The sequence below is a fragment of the Mirounga angustirostris genome, unplaced genomic scaffold (assembly GCF_029215605.1).
Source record: "Mirounga angustirostris isolate CCGP_5_RB_7025 unplaced genomic scaffold, mMirAng1.0.hap1 SCAF_17, whole genome shotgun sequence".
Taxonomy (NCBI): domain Eukaryota; kingdom Metazoa; phylum Chordata; class Mammalia; order Carnivora; family Phocidae; genus Mirounga; species Mirounga angustirostris.
Window position 1 is genome coordinate 38,287,741 of NW_026991725.1, and position 15,860 is coordinate 38,303,600.

At 49.9% G+C, this 15,860-nt stretch overlaps 1 protein-coding gene across 4 annotated transcripts; it reads left to right on the forward strand.

The window, feature by feature from the left end:
- The first annotated feature begins 1,383 nt into the window (after positions 1 to 1,383).
- On the forward strand, positions 1,384 to 14,097 carry CD300A (CD300a molecule). Of its 4 annotated transcripts, XM_064582147.1 has the most exons (8): positions 1,388 to 1,768; positions 4,020 to 4,355; positions 5,029 to 5,197; positions 7,406 to 7,500; positions 10,579 to 10,616; positions 11,070 to 11,168; positions 12,015 to 12,178; positions 12,400 to 12,537. In XM_064582147.1, the coding sequence occupies exons 1-7, from the start codon at positions 1,708 to 1,710 to the stop codon at positions 12,147 to 12,149; spliced, it is 933 nt and encodes a 310-aa protein (XP_064438217.1). In that variant the 5' UTR covers positions 1,388 to 1,707; the 3' UTR covers positions 12,150 to 12,178; positions 12,400 to 12,537. The 4 variants fall into 4 exon arrangements, with proteins under 4 accessions (XP_064438216.1, XP_064438213.1, XP_064438217.1 ...); XM_064582146.1 differs by lacking the exon at positions 12,015 to 12,178 and having other exon boundaries at positions 1,384 to 1,768; positions 5,032 to 5,197; positions 12,400 to 14,097; XM_064582143.1 differs by lacking the exon at positions 12,015 to 12,178 and having other exon boundaries at positions 1,387 to 1,768; positions 12,400 to 14,097.
- The last annotated feature ends 1,763 nt before the right edge of the window (positions 14,098 to 15,860 follow it).

The window sequence follows — 15,860 nt, forward strand, 5'->3', positions numbered from 1 at the left end:
CTCCTAAGATTATTTGTGAAGTACACCTCTCCCTATTGAATCCTATTTTCCTATTGCCTTTATTTTTTTAATTTTTAAAAATTTTATTTTATTTATTATTTATTTTTTATTTTTTATTTTTATTAAGGAGGCTCCACACCCAACATGGAGCCCAATGCGGGGCTTGAACTCACAACCCTGAGATCTGAGCCAAGATCAAGAGTTGGACCCTTAACCCACTGAGCCACCCAGGTGTCCCCCTATTGCCTTTCTTTAGAGTAAAGATGTATTCTCTTGGGGAAGGACTGACCTAACGACATTATTACCTCACATTTGAGTATTTTTATAATTATTACACGGTTTATTCCCACAGATTGCCTGTGGTCATCGACATTTTGAAGGAGCCACAGATTTTACCCACGGTTGTACCAGCACCAAGTGGACTAGCCACAGGAGATCCTAGCCTCCTCCTTCTCGGTCTGGTGCGTCCCCTTCTTAACCTTGACATTCAAGACCGTAACAGTGCCTTTTGGGGGTTGAATTGGAAAAGATGCACTTTGGGGGAAACTTTATAATTATTAGGCCAAGTAAACCACCAAGTACACCTCTAGCATAGTCTCCTGTTCCGTTCAAGATCTTGATGTTGGATCTCCACGAGCTTTACTTAATCTGTGACCGCATTGTCATAGAAATTCTTCTGATGCCTACCTAACTCTGTGCTTGGAATCTTCCAGAGCAGAATGGGCACGTCTTCTTGGTTCCCTTGTGCCTTCCCTGGGGAAGGTGCTCCTGTGGCCAGAAGGGAGGAGGAAAGTGAAAATCTTCCAAGGGGCAGGGAAGGAAGGGCATTCTTGGGACTCCAGAGCTAGTTCAGGACTCCCTCTGGGTGACACTCAGAGTAGCCACAAGCGCTCGTGATGTCACAAGTCAGGGTTGGTTTCCTCTGCTCATGTGGCCTTTCTGTGCAAGCTGAGGGCAACTTGTCAAGGGGAATGTGTGTGTGTGTGTATGTGTGTGCATATTTAGCATCTGAACTCCAGGTGGATCAGGGCAGGAGGGGGTCCTTGTAAGCTTGCTAAGTCCCCACTCTGCCCAGACCTGAGCTGGGACCAGTAGGGGCTGCAGAGGAAGGAAGGTCACAGCCTGGGGACACGTTTCCAAGAGGAAGAACCATTCAGGGGCTCTGAGGTCACTGTTCCAGCTTGGGGGTCTGGGCCTTGAGCTGGGGGCTCATAGAAGGGGAGCTCCCTGGGGCAACCTCACTGTGGGTGCAACCAAGGCTGGAGAAGGACGCTGGCCCTGGCTCCGCCCCACTGGGTGTTCACCCTGACCACAAAGAAACCAGAGGAATTACTGGGCCCAGAAGGAAGGAAGCCAGGCTCTGTGGTCTTGGGGTTGTGATCGAAGGGGGGGCGGGGCGCAGGCCTGCGGCACTGTGGGGAAGCAGGGGTCCCGGCACTGGAAAGACCTCTGGGATCTGTGACACAGCTGGGATGGGTCGGAGGGTGCCTGGGTCCTCAGGGTCTCAGCCCATCATGGTCCCAGAGGTTTTGCTCCCTCGATGTCCTTCATTTTCTGACCAGCTCTAGGAACAGAACCTGAAGATACTGAACCAGGAAGCAGAGCCACAAAGAAAAGCAGAAGTGGAAGACTTGGAGACTTGATCCTCCTTCCTGAAGGGGCCTGAAGCTGCCTGGTGTTGTTGCGGGTGACGTCTGTGCAGGAGGGATGACTGGGCAGGACTGGGTCGTGTGGCTGCCTTGGGCTCTGCTGCTTCTCTGGGGCCCAGGTGAGGGGCTGCCCGGACTGAGTCTTCCCCGGGGAGGGAGGCTAGGGGGGGCAGGGCTGCAGGGGAGGTGGCGGTGGGTCAGCACTCGAGTCTGCGCTCCGCACAGATCTCAGAGCAAGGTGCGCTCTGTCCAGCATGGATGTGGACAGATGGAAGGACTGCACCCTGGAAGGGCCAGGCATGACTCAGGGTCATGCAGCCCACCTTCCCTGAGCCACAGCGGGGTGCCCAGAGGGGCTTTGTGGGAAGTTTCGGATGAATTATTACAGGAAGAAGGAGGAGAAAGCAGGTGGCGGCAGAGTGGAAGAGTGGCTGCTGAGCCTACCGAGGGGAGAGGCCGGTGTCTGGTACAGGGTGTGCGGGAGGGCTGGGGACTGGCGGGAGCAGGCCACGGTGTTGGGGACACAGAGGTGTGTAGCCAGGGCAGCTCTAGGGGCCAGACCCGAGGGCCAGGGGCTCTGTCTCCCCAAGACAGGGAGATGGGGCCAGAGCAGAGGGGAAGGTGGTGGGGATGAAGGGGAGGGCAGAGAAGGCACGGGGAGGGAAGGGAGGAGAGCTTCTCCAGCGAGCAGAGGGCTCCCTGTTTCTGGGGATCCAGCTTCTGTGTCTCTCAGGAGCCCACTGCACACAGGCATGCACAGCCTCATCAGGTCTATCCCTGGGATATTTAAAACCCTTTTGGTTGTTTTGATGATAAATTGCATGTTTTCTCTGGCTCTATTTGCTAACTAGTTGTCCACAGGAAAGCTATTCCTTTTGTGTATTAATGTGGAAGCAGGTCACCCTGGCACGGCTTGTCTGTCCCTTACCCTCTAGGGTGTCCTTGTGTTTCATGAGATCTGTCTGCAGTGGGAGTCTGTGGTTCCTTCGGGATATCTGCTTGTCTCCTTTGTTTCTCTCATCGGCCACAGGCTGGTACAGCCAGAATGATGCCCGGGACGGAGGTGGCAGGGACCATCCCTGCCTTGTTCCTGACGAGGGCAGGTGCGCAGTGTTTCCCATTAAGCGTGAAGAAGGTGTCCGTTTTTGTCTCTTTACAAAGTGGTTTTTATAAACAGTAGCAATGGGTGTTGGATGCTTTTTCATTATCTATGGAGATGACTACTTTTTTCTTCTTTGAACTATTAAGGTGGTGAATTATATCAAGAAATTCGGGCCAGATTTTAGTCTCAATATATCATGCTGCTTTCATGAAGAGAATTAGGGAGGTTTCCCTGCTTCTATATTCTCTACAAATGTTTGTTCCTTGAAGGTTTGAGAAAACCAATTTACAAAACTGGGTTTTACTCTTCTTTTTTTTTTTTTTGAAAGACAACTTTTTTGTTTTGGATTAACCCCCAGCTTTATTGAGGTATAGCTACCAAATAAAAATTGCGCATATTTATGGTGTACAATGTGATGTGTTTTTTTTAAAAGATTTTATTTATTTATTTGAGAGAGAGAATGAGAGACAGAGAGCACGAGAGGGAAGAGGGTCAGAGGGAGAAGCAGACTCCCTGCCGAGCAGGGAGCCCGATGTGGGACTCGATCCCGGGACTCCAGGATCATGACCTGAGCCGAAGGCAGTCGCTTAACCAACCCAGGCGCCCTACAATGTGATGTTTTGATATACGTTGCACCTCACATACTTATCACCGGGAAAGGTCTCCTTGATAACACACATCTTCACTGGTCTACATTAAAAAGAAATATATTCTGGGCTAATACTGGTAATTTGTATTTTCCTAAATATAGAAAATCATTGGTTTCATCTAAGTTTACAGACTTACTGGTAGAGGCTTGCAAATAACCCTGGTTATTTTTCTTATGAATTGTGTATGTGCGTCTCCTCCTGTTTTTCTTGATTTGGCTACCACCAGAATGTTTGTCACTCCCATATAAAAAATCAGTTTTCCAATGTATATGCTAATTCCACTGTTTTTCTGTTTCCTAATTCACTAATTTCTACTCTGACCTTACTCTTTCTTTCTCCCAGGGTGATATGCATGTGTTCCTCTCCTGACTTCCTAAGTTGGAGGATTCATTTGTTCATCTGGGGTTTACTGGGATAAGATTTCATGACCCTGAGCAGCCAGAAAGGAGGCTGGGGTCTGGAGGAAGGGGCTGCTGTGATAAAAAAAAAAAATCTTGGGGGTGACAGCAAAGGAGGGGGGTGACCAATATGAGATGGGGCAACTTTGGGGGGTGATTCCCAGGACGCCCCTGACCCAGGCCCATCTGGTAAGGGACCACACTCGGCTGTGTTTTCCAGGTTGTTCATCTCTAAGTGGCCCCACGTCCGTGACGGGCACCGTGGGGGGATCCCTGAGCGTGCAGTGTCAGTACGAGGAGAAATTCAGAGAGGTTGCCAAATACTGGTGCAAGAGACCATGTTTGTGGAGTACTATAAAGACCAAAGAGGCAGACAGAGAAGTGAGGAGCGGCCGTGTGTCCATCAGGGACCATCCCGCCAACCTCACCTTTACAGTGACCTTGGAGAGCCTCACAGAGGATGATGCAGGAACATACTGGTGTGGGATCGATATACCAGGACTGCCAGGAACTGTGTTCGACCACACCTTCCGTGTTGTGGTGTCTGTGACCCCAGGTGAGCTATGGGCCCCCCTCCCCCAGCGCCAGCACCAGGGCTACCTGCAGGGTCTCAGGTTGGATTGGATGAGGCAGGAATCAAGTCAGAGGCTTGGAACAAACTCTGAGTGTGTGTGTGTGTGTGTGTGTGTAAGGCAGATAGTAGTAGGAAAGAGAGAGTCGGGGAGGCTTCGTGGAGAAGCTGGCCCCTCTGCTCAGCCTTGAGAAGACAGTGTGCAAAGGAGAGAGGGAGAGCCTGGTGCCAGCCCTGCGGACACCCAGAGCCACGCTGTGGGAGGGTGGGAGCTGAGTGGAGAGGCAGGTGGCGCCCGCCTGGTGGTGAAGGTGCTGGGTGCAGCCGGAGCTCCAGCTAGGTGGTCAGATTTGCAGGTTAGACAGAGGTCTCGGGCAGGCAGCCTGTGGCTGTGGCCCGGGGGTGGGGACGAAGCTGGAGTCCAGGGGTGACCTGGGGGCAGGATGGAATCAGGACTGTTGGGGGCGGGCAGTGCCCGTGCTCTGTTCGGAAACGCTCACTTGGCTCAGGAGAGCCCTGGGGAGATTTTGGCCCCCGGGGTCCTCCATCCTGCCCCAACCCTGAGTGAGCATTTTGTGTGAAATCAAACCCCAAAGGTCTTGGCAAGTAGTGGGAGAGTCCGAGAGAGCTATCCTGGGTTTGATTTGTGTTTCCACAGCAGCACAAACATCCGCCCCACCTGTCAGCATCACTGTAACCCAGATGTCGAAAAGCACAGCTAAAATTATGATCATGCCGACCCAGCCCTCCTCCGCTGCCCTGACCACCGTGGGAGCCACCCGCAGAGCAAGCAGCCAGGAGGAATTCCTGCCGAGCCAGGGCCTGGGGTAAGGTGCCCTGTCCCCTGTCCCCCGACCCAGAGGTGGGCCCTCTCTTCGGGAGTTGCTCCAGGGCCGGGGAGAAGCTTCGGTGGGGATGGAAGGAAAGGAACTTCAGCGAGGGCCAGTGATCCTAACAGGCACCTGCTACATGCCCTCTGTGCATGTTCTCATTTCACCAGAACCCGGTCCCATTACTGCCCCCGTGTTCTAGAGGAGCAGACAGGGGGGCTCAGAGAGGTTAAGCGATTCACTGGGTCACATAGCTATGGGAGGCAGGCTGGGCTTCAGCCCAGGTTTATGTGACTCAGAGTCTTGGGTTCTTCCTTCTAAACCTGCAGTTCTTGACCTTTTGGGGCACAAACCCCCAGGAGAATCCCACAGTGTTTATAGACTCTCTCTCCAGAAAAATATGCACAGGTGTAAACCATTTCAGAGGTTCTCAGACTCCTTATCCCAGCACCACCTTGTGTCCTGGGATTCAAACCTGGAACTGACCACCTGGAGTTAGCACAGACCCCGAAGGCAGAGGGCTCAGCCCCAAAAGACTGCCTGACTTCGGATGCCAGAGCACTTTGGGGATCCCTAGGCCATCATGTTTCTGGCCAACTGGTTACGAATTTGGGAGTTCCTATGACCCCCTTGGGTCCTTAATCTGCTAGATAGCTCACCAAATGCAGGAAAACGCTCGCTGTACTGACAAATATGGTTTTATCATAAAGGATAAAGGCCAGGACCAGTCAATGAAAAGACACATAGGGTGAGGTCTGGGAGGGTCAGTCCTGAGAGCAGAGCTTCCCTGCTGACTCCCAGGGGAGTTGGGGCACATCACCCTCCTGGGACATCGATGTGCTCACCAGCCGTGAAGCTCCTGCAAGCTCTGGTGCCCAGAATTCTTAGTGGGGTTCCTTACCATGATTGGTTGAATCACTGGTCATGTGATTGAACTCAATCCCCAGCCCCACTCTGCTCCCTGAATTTCAGGCTGGCTCAGAGCCTCAAGTCTCTATAATCGTGGGGTTGGTCCTTCTGGTGACCAGCCCCAGCCCTGACTCACCTCATCTCTTAGCATAAACTCAGGTGTGATCCAAGGGGTCCTTGAATAACAAAGGCACACCTACTATTAGGGAAATCCCAAGGATTTAGAGCCTTCTTTCCAGAAGCCAGGGGCAAAGGCCAACCAGATTTTTTTTTTGAGTCATCTCTACACCCAACGTGGGGCTCAAACTCACGACCCTGCATCAAGAGTCCCATGCTGTACCTACTGAGCCCGCCAGTCGCCCCCATTCAGATTCTTTATTATATGACACCCCGAAGCCCTTCCACAGGCCTCCTGTCAACCCAAGTGGCAATCTTAACATCAGGCAAGGTGAAATTCAAGCCCCGAACACACTACTTCCAGAACTGACTGCAGATACACACACGGGGCAGAGCTAGGTTCTGTGCAGCTTGGTGTATGTGGGGGACGAGGTGCATCGTTAAGGAAAAGACTAGAATATTATGAAGGCAGACATAAAAGGAGTGCCTAGCCTAGCAAGTGAAGGACCCAAAGTCATCTTCCCATCTGCTGTGGCTTGTTCACAGGAGAAATGACAGAGCTACCAGGCACCCGGGTGGCTCAGTCAGTTGAGCGTCCGACTCTTGATTTCAGCTCAGGTCGTGATCTCAGGGTTGTGGGATTGAGCCCTGTGCCTGGCTCCACACGCAACAAAGAGTCTGCTTGAGATTCTCTCTCTCTCAAAATAAATAAATAAATCTTAAAAAAAAAAGAGAAAGAAATGGCAGAGTTAAAAGGCAGTTTTTTTGCAGCAGTGTTTGTAATTACAAGAGACTGGGGGAAATGCCAATGAAGAGGGAAGAATTCAATAAGTGATGGTCTGTCCATGCCATGGAATGGTAAGCAGCTGTGAAAACGAGTGGGGTCTTCTTCATGCACAGAGATGGAGAGATGTCCACGATGTACTGCTAGGTAGAAATATAGTAGTGTATTTTGCCTCCTTTGTGTGAAAGAAGGAGGAAAATAATGTACATTTATATTTTCTTGTTTCTGAATAAAGAGCCTCTGGAAGTTTCTAAAATACACTGCTTGTGTGTAGAAAGGAGACTGCGCTATCTTTTTTTTTTTTTTTTTGAAATGTGACCTTATCTATCTACTGCAAATAAGGGGGACACTGCAAGCTCCTCGCCTGCTCAATACTGCCCTGTGTCCCCCTCTAGGCTCCAAGTACTCCTCTCCTTGTTGGCACTTCTGCTGCTTCTGCTGGGGGGCAGCTCGCTGCTGGCCCGGAGGATGGTTCGCAGATGGATCAAATGTGAGTCAGTCCCCGGCCAGGTGGGGGGGTGGGCCGGCACACCCTCTCGTTTTCTAGGTTTTGTGTCCTTGTTCCCCAAAATGGGCATCACATGCATACCCTCAGTCTACACATCCTGGCTGACCTTAGAGGCTAGAGCCCAGAGGGGGTGTCCCCGCTATGGTACAGGCTGGGGGGGCTCCCTAGAAGGTTGTCTGTGAAGCCGTCACCCTCTTCTGTTTAAAACCCTTCCATGACATCCTCAAAAGTCCAGGTGTCTCCACAACCAGTCCCGCCCACTCCTTGCCCATCGTTAACACTCTGGACGGCAGCTGATCCCAACTTCCTACAACCTGGCGGGAGCTATGACATCAGTCTCCCCTTCTGCATTTGCACTGGACCCCTGGAGTCCCTTCCTTGCCTTCTTTTGCTGGCTCACTCCTAGTGGGCCTCCTGGCCCTCTGACTTCTTTTCTTCTGGCTCCTTCTGCTGGCTCCCTGAAAGTAACTGGGGGGCCCCTCCTGGCTGCACCTCTGGACATGCACCATCATGCCCTTTTCACTGCAGATTGTCCCCACCTACCTCCTTGCCCATCTCCCCACCAGCCTGGGCTAATCCTCAAGATCAGGGAGTAACTCGAGAAGGCACATAGTCACTATTTGTTAAATTAATGTATTGTTTAATATCTCCAGCCACTAAGGGCACCCCAGATGCTTTGGGCATCCCGGGCCCCACTTGCTCTCCTCTGGGCTCAGATTAAAAGAGAGAACATGTGGGGTGCACCCAGCACCCTGTCCGGCACTCAGTAAGTAGGGGCTCAAGAAACTCAACGAGCCAATTAAATAAAATGAGGCACAGAAGAAGGCAGATGTGACCTTCTTGTTGCTGGCCAGAGGCTGTCACCCGAAGGAGCTCAGATTTCTGCCTGAGTTGGAGTGTGAGCCTTACATTTGCTTCTTGTTCTGAAACTTTTTGACTCTATGAGCAGCCGGTTCTCAGGGGAATCTTTGTCCAGCCTCAGGGGACGAGGGGTGTGTACTCCACAGAGGCAGTGTTCTGGGAGCGGGCGCATGCTCAGGGCGGGAGAGCGGGGAGGGGAGGCCCAGCCACCCTGAGCTCTTGCCTCCCACGGCCCCTCCCCACGGTGGGGGTCAGGCCTTTAGAAGAGAAGTCAGCCCTGACATGTGTGTGCCTGACATAGGGAAGGAAAACCACATCCTCTTCCCCATCTGCTTCTCCCACATCACTTTTGAGGGCCCTCCACCCTCACTCGGGCCCATGCGGTGTGGGCCTCCCCAGGGGGGATTTTCCCAGCCCCGATTGCCTCAGACGTCTCTGCCCTTTCACCTAGAGAACCTCCCTTCTAGAAAAGGGATATAAGATGGTTCAAAAAAATAAGTAAAAGCACAAAGAAGAAATAAATCCCCCATAATAAATAAGAAAGAAAACTCCCACCACTCGGAGAAATACAACCACTGACATATGAGGTGTGTCCTTCTAGCTGCTTTTCTTTTTTTTTTTTAATTAAATTTAATTATTTGAGAGAGAGAGAGAGCATGTGCCCAGGCACATGTCGCAGGAGGGGCAGAGGGAGAAGGAGAGAATCCTCAAGCAGACTCCCTATTGAGCACTGAGCCCAGTACAGGGCTCCATCCCACGACCTTGAGATCATGACCTGAGCCAAAATCAAGAGTCAAACGCTCAACCGACTGAGCCACCTAGGGGCCCCCCAGTTGCTTTTCAATGCTTTTTTTATTTTTTTGCACTTAACCTGTTGTATCATTTTCCCTGCCATGAAATGTTCTAGAAGTCTCTTACTGCAGAGTTTAACGGTGTGTGTGCATGTGTGTGGGGGATTACACCTTGCTTCACTGAACCTCTGTAACAAGAGAAAAGCCTTGTGTTCAAATATCCTGACTCTCCCTCCCCAGCCCTGCGAGTCTCAGCTCCTGTCCCCTCACCGTCCCCTCCCCTCTCCGGCAGACTGATGCCTGCCCCATCACACCCGCTGGCTGGCGGTGTGGCCCCATCAGCCTGTTTGTCATTCACTCGCTCATTCACTCCCTCCCTCCCTCTGTCACGCACACAGCACTGCTGTCCCCCGCGCCGGCTGTGACAGGCTCTGGGCGACACCGTCGTGACCGGGGTAGACGGAGCTCCACCCTCAGCGTGCTTCCTGTCCAGCTGGCTCCCATCCACATTCCTTCCCCGGTGATGTCCGTGCAGCTACACGGTCTTGTGTGGGCATCCCGGGCGGCCCACCCGCTCCTGGGGCTCCCGGTGGCAAGGGCCAGGGGTGCACAGAGCCTGACTCAGCAGCAGGATGCTTGCAGAGCAAACTGCAGGTGCCAGGAGCCCAAGGTTGTGTGCCCTGAGCTGTGATCCCCCCAAGCCACACGGTGTCCTGAGTGTGTGGGACAGCCCCCCCCAGGCCAGGGGACTGGAGCAGATGACCCCCGTGACCTCTCCTGGTTTGAAACAATTCTAGGTCTCCACAGGACGGTTCTTCTTCTTCTTTTTTTTAAATTAGAAAAAATTTTAGGGCTTCCTAAAACACAAACCCATCCCCAGCAATTCTGATTCCGGACGTCTGGGGCAGGGCCTGTGGATCTGCGTTTTTGTTTATTGTGGTAAAAAGCACATACCGTGAAAATTGTCATTGTCACCATTCTTGAGTTTATAGTTCGGTGACGTTAAGTATATTCATGTTTTGGTGAAAGAGATCTCCAGAACTGTTTCATCCTGCCGACAGGTCTTTCTAAAGGGTGTCCTTTACCTGTCTTCTCCCACCCGGGAACATTCTTTGAGTGACTGTTTTGAGAACTAGCTTTGTTTGGCCACCCTCCCCAGGCCAGTGCGCCTTCCTTCCTGCTAGTTTATTTCTCCACGCCTCCACCCCCTCATTCATTCGTCTTTTCCCTCTTCACCAATTCATCCTCTCGGGAAAGCCTCGAACTCCTACCCAGTGGCAGACCTGAAGCAACGGGTCCCTGGGGCCAAATTCTCTAGGGAAATTCCTTCCTCCCGATGGATCATAAGGATCCCCATTCCTGCCTTGTTCTGGGATTCAAACTCCTAACTCTTCTCCTGTCTCTTTAGCTGGTGAGAATCCAGAGCCACTCCAGACCCCTAGTCAGGTAAGACAGGCTGGAGGTGTACCGGGGTGGCTGGCGGGGAGAACAGAGGATGTTGGGGGCTTGAACAACCCCACTGGCCAGTGGAGGTCTGAGTGTATGGTCGATGGATGGAGTGGGGTGCTCGCCCAAAACAGGGAGAGTGATCCCTGGGAGATCTGGTCATTGGGTCTTGTCTTGAGCTCTGGCCAGTCTGTCCCTACCCATACCCCCCATAGAAAGTGGAACGGGGGAGGGCCCTTCGATGCTGACCTGGGGGGCAGTTAAATATTTCCCAGAGAAGACCAGAATGGGGGAGGGAGGAGGCAGGTGGGGTGGCTGGGGCACCCAGGGCATCGAGGGAAGGGGGAGATGTCCGCACACAGGCAGGAACAGAGGCCCCTCTGGGTGGACCGTGGAGGGGCTCCGTGGACACCCACCAAGTCCCCCCATCTCCTGCCCACCTGGGCTACTCAGCAAGGGGAGCCCCACTATGCGAATCTGGAGCTGCAGATGTGGCCCCTTTGGGAAGAGCCTGTGCACCCGAGGCAGGAGGAGGTGGAATACAGCACAGTGGTGAGTGCCAGCGCCTGGCTCCCACACGGGGGTCCTGGGCTCTGCTAGGGGTACCACCCTGGGGGGTGGCAGCAGGCAGAGGGGGAAATGAGGGGCTGGCTTGCTGATCTCGTGTCTCTTCAGCACCGGCCACACAGAACGTAGGGCAAGTGTCGATTCTGCCTGAGCTTGGTGTCACTGTAGCTGGGGGCTGGCACGGGAGATGAAGGGGCTATCAGGGTGGTCAGTGAGAGTCAATAGTCAGTAAAGCATAGCATTTATTAAGGACCTACTGTATACCACATGCCAGTGTGAAAGCCTGAGATTTCCCACTGTTTTGGGTACCATTATCTCTTCTGTATCAACTCTCCTTTTCAGGTTTTGAATCAGTGACCCCCCGTAGGTCAATCCTTAGGCACAGAGACTGTAAAGTGAAACATGGAAGAGGTCCACCCCTCACTGGGGTCAAGACCCACCTGCTAGTGAAAGAGTTCAGGGAGAGGTTGGGGGACTAGTTGTTGGAGAAGATGAGGGGGAGATAAGCATCAGACACATGGGCCTGGGACTAGCAACATTCTTGTTTTCCTAACTTGGTGATTAATGATCTCAAAGTGGATCCTAGGCATTCTCTTCCCCCCCGTACCCCAGCCCCGTGCCCGGGTCTGATGCTTGGGACTTTGTGCTGTGTTTTCACAGGTGGGGTGAAGCAGGGGTGTGGGCAGGACAGTGGGGAAATCTGGACACCCCCACCGTGAAGGCCCCCCGCCCCAAGCCTCCTCCCCCTCGGGGGTCCCCCATCTTCATCCTGAGCTGGGGGCCCGTGCTTCTCCCCCCTCTCCCTGAGCCTCCGTCTCTCTCTCTCTGCAGAAGGCTCCCAGGGAAGAACTTCACTACACGTCCATAGCATTTGACCTCCAGAGTGGGGATTTTAAGGCCAACAGGATTCACTCCCAGAGGACCCTGGAGGAGGAGACACAGTACAGTGTGATTAAGAAGACATAAGCCTGTGTCACCAGCCCCACCATCTGGAGGTCTCTGTGGGCCACAGAAGCCCAGGACCAGCCCCCTCAGCCCTCACCCGTGTCCCCCTCAGCCTGCTCCCCTTAAGGGTCACTAACAAGGAGCTAGGCGCCATCAGCCTGACTGGCTTCGCTGGGGAGGAGTGGGAGTCGGATTCCAATGGGGAGCTGTAGGAACCCTCCATCCCACAGGCTCTTGTCACATCTTTCCTCTCTTCTCTGCTTCCTTCCAGCTGTGTGTGGAGGGCAGGAGCTCAGTCCTGTGTGGCTCAAGGAAAAGACGTGACCCGCGTAGGATGGTACCTGCAAATACCTTTATAAATCACAGCTCCATGGAAGTGTCTGGATCGCTGCAGCGTGGGGACAACCAGCGGAGGGATCGGGAGAACACAAAAGCCCTGAAGATGGAGTCTCCCTTGTCTCATGGACAGTGATGCTGAAGCCCAGAGAGCAGAGGCTTGCCCATGGTTCCAGAACCAGTGGCACATTCCTCTGGACTCTTAGATAACTTGACTTTTAATATTAAGAGATATCAGTACAGTTTAAAATATCTTCGGAGAGAAGAAAAAAGTTATTTAAGCCATGCCTCCTCTGTGCCCACAATCCTATATTAAAGAAAGCTCCTCCCTTTTGAAGGCTGAATAGTAGTCCATTGTGGGATATAACACACTATGCTCATCCTTTCATCCATCGATGGACACTTGGTTGGTTTCTGTGTTTTAGCTATTGTGAATATGTTGCTATGAACATGGTATATAAATATCTCTTTGAAACCCTGCTTTCAATTCTTTTAGATATATACCCAGAAGTGGAATTGCTGAATCATTAAAAAAATCTATTTTTAAGCTTTTGAGGAACTGCCATCCTGTTTTTCCACAGCAGCTGCACCATTTTACATTCCCAACAGCAGTGCACAAGGCTTCCAATTTCCCCACATGCTCTCCAACACTTGTTTTCTGTTTTTGTTTGTTTGTTTTGATAGTAGCCATCCTAATGGATGTGGTATATCATTGTAATTTTGATTGGCATTTCCCCAGCAATGAGCGATGGCGAGCATCTTTTCATGTGCTCGTTGGCCAGCTCTGTGTCTTCTTTGGAAATGTCTATTCAAGTCCTTTGTCCAGTTTTGAAATGAGTTTTTTTGTTGTTGAATTTTAGTTGTCTATTTATTCTGGATAATAATCCCTTATCAGATATATAATTTGAAAATATTTTCTCTCATTCTGTAGATTGCCTTTTTATTCTGTTGATACATCTTTGATGCACAAAACTTTATTTTTTTAAAGATTTTATTTATTTATCTGAGAGAAAGAGGGAGAGCAAGCAAGCACCAGAGTGAGGAGAGGCAGAGGGAAAGGGAGAAGCAGACTCCCCACTGATCAGGGAGCCCAATGCAGGGTTCGATCCCAGGACCCTGGGATCATGACCTAAGCCGAAGGCAGATGCTCAATGGACTGAGCCACCCAGGCACCCCTGATGCACAAAACTTTAATTTTCTTGATGTCCTATTTGTCTATTTTTTCTTTTGTTGCTTTTGCCTTTTGGGTTAGATCCAAAAAATCATTGCTGAAGTCAATGTTGTGAAGCTTTTGCCCTATGTTTCCTTCTATGAGTTTTATAGATTTATGTCCTATATTTAGGTCTTTGATCCATTTTGAGTTTGTTTTTGTATATGCTTTTAGGTAAGGGACCAACTTAATTCTTTTGCATGTAGACATCCAATTTTCCCAACACTGTTTATTGAAAAGATTGTCCTTCCCCACTGAATGGCCTTGACCCCTTTGTGGAAAATCATTTGACCACACTTAGGAGGGTTTATTTCCAGACTCTATTTTACTCCATTGGTCTCTATGCCTGACTTCATGTCAGCATCACTGTGTTTCAGGGTTTTTTTTTTAAGATCTATTTATTTATTTTAGAGAGAGAGTGTGTGTAGGGCAGAGGGAGGGAGGGAGGGAGAGAGAGAGAGAGGGAGAATTTCAGCAGACTCCTTGCTGAGTATGGAGCCCAACATAGGGCTCAATCCTAGGACCCTGAGATCATGACCTGAGTGGAACCCAGAGTCCAATGCTTAACCAATTGAGCCACCCATGTGCCCCAGCATCACTGTCTTTTAATTACTGTGGCTTTGTAGTAAGTTTTGGAACCAGAAATGTGGGTCCTCCAGTTCTTTTTAAAGATCGTTTTCCCTAGTCCCATGAGATCCTACAAGATTCTGTACAAATTTTAGGATGGATTTTTCTATTTCTGCAAAAAATGTCATTGGGATTTTGATAGAGATTGTATTGGATCTGTAGATCACTTTGTGTAGTATTGACATCTTAACAATATTAAGCCTTCCAATCCATGAGCATGAGATGTCTTTTCATTTATTTGTGTCTTTAATTTCTTTCAGCAATGTTTTGTAGTTTTCATGGTACAAGTCTTATACTTCCTTGGTTAAATTAATTCCTAAGTATTTTACTCTTTTTGATTTTATTGTCAATGGATATATTTTCATAATTTCCTTTCCAGATTGTTCATTGTTAATGTATGGAAATGCAACTGATTTTTGTGTGTTGGTTTTGTATCTTGCTACTCACTGAATTCATTTTTTGTTCTAACTTTTTTTTTTTGGTGGAATCTTTAGGGTTTTCTACATGTAAGACCGTATCATCTTCAAACAGAGATAATTTTATTTCTTCCTTTACAATGTGGATGCCTTTTAATTATTTTTCTTGCCTAATTGCTCTGCCAGATCTTCCAATGCTATGTTGAATAGAAAAAGCACAAGGGGGTATCCTTGCCTTGTTCCTGACCTTAGAGGAAAAGCCTTTAGTCTTTCACAGTTGAGCATGATGTGGATTTTTCATACATGGCTTTTACTATGTTGAGGTAGTTTGCTTCTATTCCAAGTTTGTTGAGTGTTTTTGACCATGAAAGAGTGTTGGATTTTGCCAAATGCTTTTTCTGCATCAACTGAAATGATAATTTTTTTTCTTCTTTATTCTATTAATGTAGTGTGTTCCATTGATTAGTTTTTTCCATTGAAACATCTTTGCATCCCAGGAATAAATCCCCCTTGGCCATGGTGTGTAATCCTTTTGCTGTTTTGCTGAACTCAGTTTATTAGTATTTTGTTGAAGATTTTTTTTGCATCAGTGTTCATAAGGGATAGTGGCCTGTAGTTTTCTTTTCTTGCAGTGTTTTGTCTGGCTTTGGTATCAGGATGATACTGGCCTCATACAAGGAGTCTGGAAATGTTGCTTCTTTCTCTGGTTTTTGGAAGAGTATAGGAAAGATTGGTATTCATTTTTCTGTAAATGTTTGCTAGAGTTAATCTGGGAAGCCATCTCTTCAGACTTTCTCCTCCTCCTCCTCCTCTTCTTCTTCTTCAGAGAGAGAGAGCATGTGAGTTGGGGGAGGGAGAGAGGGAGAGGGAGAGAGAGAATCTCAAGCAGACTTTATGCTGAATGCAGAGCCCAACGTGGGGCTCGATCTCACAGCCCTGAGATCATGACCTGAGCCAAAATCAAGAGTCGATAACCAAGTGAGGCACCCAGGAGCCCCAAGACTTTCTTTTTCTTGATTCAGTCTTGCTAGGGTCTAGGAATTTGCCCATTTCACCTACATTACTCACTTTGTTGGTCTACAGCTGTTCACAGCAGTGTCTTGTAAATCTTTCTGATCTTATGGAGTCAGTAGTAATGCTCCC